At 65.4% G+C, this 4,720-nt stretch overlaps 1 protein-coding gene across 1 annotated transcript; it reads right to left on the bottom strand.

Moving 5' to 3' along the window:
* Positions 1 to 1,440: 1,440 nt before the first annotated feature.
* Positions 1,441 to 4,505, bottom strand: LOC101769659 (subtilisin-like protease SBT1.5). Its single transcript, XM_004973541.2, has one exon. It carries the CDS (start codon positions 4,227 to 4,229, stop codon positions 1,794 to 1,796), a length of 2,436 nt encoding a protein of 811 aa, XP_004973598.1. The 5' UTR covers positions 4,230 to 4,505; the 3' UTR covers positions 1,441 to 1,793.
* Positions 4,506 to 4,720: the final 215 nt, after the last annotated feature.

Raw genomic sequence — 4,720 nt, 5'->3', positions numbered from 1 at the left:
ATTAGGCTTATAGATTCGTCTCGCCGTTTAGATTCGTCTTATGTAATGAGTTTTATAAATAGTCTACTTTTAATACTCCTAATTAGTATCTAAGCATTCGATGTGACACGTGCTAAAAATAAGAAAATAAGTAAGTGGAATAGCAGCTCGTACGATTCGAGGAGGCCTGAGGCAGGCAGGTCCGTCTCGGAGTCGCCGCCGGACGCGCCGCGACAGAATCTCCCCCTTCCGGCCTTCCCCCACCCACCCCGCCGGCCGCGCCCGCGCGCGGGAACCAACCCAACAGAAGAACCAAAGCGGCTCGTGCCCGGCAGGCCGGCACGCACGCAGAGCCGCTCGCAGAGGCACGTCGAGCGGGCTTCGAGGTCGAGGCGACGCCAAAAAGCGAGCGAGAACAGAAGAGATCGGTGGCCTCCTCGGCCGAGTCGGCGTCGGTCCCGGCGCCTAAACCTCTTGCTCTTCGCGCCATTATAAAAGTTGAGACACTGGTTCCGTACAGCGTTCTGAATCTCGCGGTCACTCGCTCCAGCCACGCACGCAGCCCGTGTCGGAGACTATGCACAAGCGAAGCGATGGCCTGGGTCGTCAACGGAGGTCAAACCACGTCAACGACACGTCCTCGAAGCGGCAGCGGCTGTCATCCGATCTTAGCACTTTTTTTTTTTAAAAAAAAATCGATCTTAGCACTAAAAGGCGATATCTATTATTAATGCAGTACAAGTTGTAGTAAGCCATGTGCCGGCACTCTGTCACTCCAGGAGCGGAGCATGTGTTGGGGCCGGGGCAAGTTTGATGCTTCGTCCCGTCACCCGCCGCCGCCGGGAATGATTAATTTTTAGCACAGCAGCACACAGAGCAGAGGCCCCGGTCGTCAACGCACGTCAGTTCAGGTCAACAAACACACTTTTCACCAGTCGTAGCACGACGGTGTTAGCACGAGAAATTACTACTAGTCGGTCATCCGATCTCAGCACGAAAAGGCGGTATCAACAGCCCTGTAACCTGCTCCTGGGCCCCGCCCATACCATAAGAACTGGACGGGCGTCTGTTCTGAAAGCTGTCGTTAATGGCGGCATGTTCTTCATCTTCCTCCTTAATCACACGAGGTCTGATATTCGTCGCCGATATCTTCAGTAACCAGTACCACTGTAGTGTGTCACGGACGCTGCTTTGCTTACGGCGATCGCCTTTTGACAAAGCGCGCGCCCAGGGGCCAGGCCACAGCCATTCTCCCTCCATCTACTCGCGAAATTTAAAAGCGGGCGAACGAAGCGAAATGAAAGCAGGATCCCCACTGCAAGTACACAATGCACCCCACTCATGTAGTCATATCTCACTCGCAACGCATCAGCATCGCACTTCACACGTCCATGTGAGCTCAGGGGAGGACCATTCAGTCACCGGTCATCGTAGATGCACGCGCATCAGTCACAAAACCACTTGAAAAAGAGGAGAGAAAAAAACCTTCCCATTGACCCACTGCAATGCTTCAGGAAAGAGGGGAAGACGATAGTGAGAGGAGCAGAAAGGGTGAAGAAGGCCAGAGAAGTAGAGAACTCTGAGGCAGAGTTCCAGACTTCCCGTATAGCATACGTAGCTAATATACTACTTAATTATACAGCTCTTCCATGCTGGAGTATACTACAGCTAACAGCAACGATAAAAACACCACTGATACCTTACGGACTTATGGTCCACGGAGCGATACCTTACAAGAACACCGAGGCTGTGTTCGCTTCACTAGCACCAGCTCCCGCCTGCTCCGCCGTGATCGATCGGTCTCGCACTCCAGGTCACTGCAATGGCGCCTGCACCGTCACCACGATCGGGCTGCGGACGACGTGCCGGCCGTCGCTCCACGTCAGCGCGCCGCTCCGCACCTGCGAGCTCCCGGGCTCCATCCTCTCCCCGGGCGCCACCGCGGCCTCCACCCGCACCGTGAAGCTCAGCCGCTGCCCGTCGCGCCGGAACGCCAGCTGCCGGGGCTGCACCGTCACGTTGCACCCCTCGGGGGCGCTGACCGACGCACGGTACACCGCCGGCCCACCCCCGACGTTGGTCGCCCTCCGGATGAAGTGGGTCCGCATCGTCGTCGCCCTCCCGGTGCCGGCTTCCGCGGCAACGAACGTGGCGGAGAGGGACGGGTAGTTGAGGTTCCCCGCGTGCCCGGCCCGCCGCGCGCCGCGGCAGTCCGCCTGGCGCCGCGTGATGGCCCGGATGTTCTGCTCCGTGTAGTTGAGGTTGCAGAGGAAGCTGACGTAGTCCATGGGGGAGATGTCGTAGACGAGGCCCGGGTCCATGGCGCGCATCGGGTCCACGTGCCCGGCGCCGAAGTCGAACGCGCCGGCCACCGCGCCCGTCGACTCGTCCACCATCGTCCCGTTGCTGTTGTCCCTCACGTACGCGGTGGTCATCAGCGCCGACTTGATCGCCGCCGGGCTCCAGGTCGGGTGCGCCGCCTTGAGCAGCGCCGCGAGGCCGGAGACGTGCGGGCAGGCCATGGAGGTCCCCGACAGGATGTTGAACTCGGTGCGCCGGGTGTCTGAGGGAATGCCGGCCGGGCCGACGCCGCTCGGCCACGCGGCTAGGATGTTCAGGCCGGGGGCTATCAGGTCCGGCTTGAGAATCTCCGGGGACTGCGGGTTCGGGCCCCGCGCCGAGAACGCGGCCACCACCGGCGCCGGGTGCACGCCGAGGTGGGTGCCTTCGAACACGATGGTGCCCGTGGCCGGCCTCTGCTTGGTGGACGACGCGATGTACTTGCGGAGCTTGTCGCCCGCGGCCGCGCCGACGGCGGTCGCCGGCAGGACGTGGCAGTCGGCGACGAGGCCCTCGCCGTCGAAAGCCCCGTTCGCCAGCACCATCCCGACGGCGCCCGCGCGGCGGACCACGTCGCCCTTGGCGGCGCGCGAGTTCACGCCGCGGTCGCACACCACGATCTTGCCCCGCACCGCAGCCGGGTCCAGCGACCCGTCGAGGCACATCGACGCCGAGTAGCCGTCGGCCGCGGACGAGGCCCCGCCGCTGGCCCCCGCGTACACCAGCTCGTACATCTTGCTGGGCTCCAGCGCGGGGCCCCCGTACACGCTCACGCCGTCGAGAACCTGGCCGTCGCCGAGCCGCACGTTGGCCGGGAACGCGCGGTCCATGGACCCGGCCCCGACGGTGGCCATCCAGGGAGCCACATTGGTCACCGTGAGCCCGCCGGGGCCGCCGTTCCCGGCCGAAGCCGACACGACGATCCCGGCCTCGGTGGCGCCGAACGCCCCAATGGCAATGGCGTCGAGGTAGTACGGCACGACGACGCCGCCGACGCTGAGCGAGACCACATCGACGCCGTCCGCAACAGCCGCGTCGAAGGCCGCGAGGATGTCGGAGTCGAAGCACCCGCCGGACCAGCACACCTTGTACGCGGCGAGGCGCGCCTTGGGCGCCATTCCAGCAGCCACCCCGCGCGCGTACCCGAGCGTGGACGCCGGGAACACGTACCTCCCCGCGGCGATGGACGCGGTGTGCGTCCCGTGCCCGTCGGTGTCAAGCGGGGACCTGACCTCGGCCGTCTCGTTCATCCGCCCCGAGGTGGCCTCGTACCCCTTGGAGAAGAACCGCGCGCCGACGAGCTTGCGGTTGCAGGAGGTCGGCGGGAACCCGGGCCCCGACGCGCACACCCCGCGCCACCGGGGCGGGACGGGGCCGAGGCCGCGGTCGTGGAAGCTGCGGTGCGCGGGGGAGATGCCGGTGTCGACGATGGCGATGACGAGGTCGGCCCCGAAGTCGGAGTCCGCCAGCAGCGCGGAGGGCGGGGAGGACAGGAGCCCGAGGAACCGCGGGGAGCGGGTTGTGGCGAGGCGGCGCACGCGCTCGGGCACCACGGCCGCCACCCCGGGGGCGGAGGCCAGCGCGGCGGCAGCGGCGGGGGACATCCGCGCGGAGAAGCCGTGGAAGGCGGCGGAGTAGGTGTGGATCAGCGGGCCCCCCTCCGGCCACTCCCCCGAGCCGTCCCCCGCCACCGCCGCCGACAGCACCGCCGCCTCGTACCAGTGCGCGTGAGTCGGGTACACCGACGGCTTCGCGTCGGCGTCCACCCGCACAATGTAGGTCCGCTCCGCTCCCCTGCCGCCGGCGTCGTCCGCAGCGACGCCGCCCGCCGCAGCCGCGAGAGCCAGCAGCAGCAGCAGCAGGACGGGGTAGTGGTGGTAGTAGCAGTGGAGCCGCATCTGCAGCGCCATCTGGGGCAATGCTGCCGGATCGGGCGGCGGCGGAGTGGGTGGATTGTAGAGCAGGGAGCGGGGGAAAGCGGAAAGCGAGGCGCCTCGCTGCCACCTCGGGTAAAGAAGAGGAGGAGGAGGGGGAGGTGGCAGGCCAGATGCGGTGGTGGCGTGCGGTGCGGTGCGGTACGGGGAGGCAGCAGAGCAGGGACGGGACGGGGACGGGGGGAGCGGTGACGCGGCGCGGCCGCGGATATGGCCGCACTGGAGGGTCGTCTGGGGGTGGGAGAGACGCTGAGTGGGAGGAGTGGAGGAGGATGGATGGGCCGACACGGGCGTGGGCCACAGCGTGTTGGGTCTCCGGATCCAACGGCTTGTTTGTACGTGCGCGCGGGCGGGCGCCTGGCTGTGGCTGGGGGCGGCGTGCGTACGCTTGTGGGTTGCGACTGCTACTTGCTGCTGGTCACGGGTGGGAAGGAGAGGACGACGGGCTTGAAATGGCAGGCCAAGGT

The sequence above is a fragment of the Setaria italica genome, chromosome VI (assembly GCF_000263155.2).
Source record: "Setaria italica strain Yugu1 chromosome VI, Setaria_italica_v2.0, whole genome shotgun sequence".
NCBI lineage: Eukaryota > Viridiplantae > Streptophyta > Magnoliopsida > Poales > Poaceae > Setaria > Setaria italica.
The sequence above is the reverse complement of the archived record's forward strand: the minus strand, read 5'-3'. Positions and strand labels throughout refer to the sequence as shown.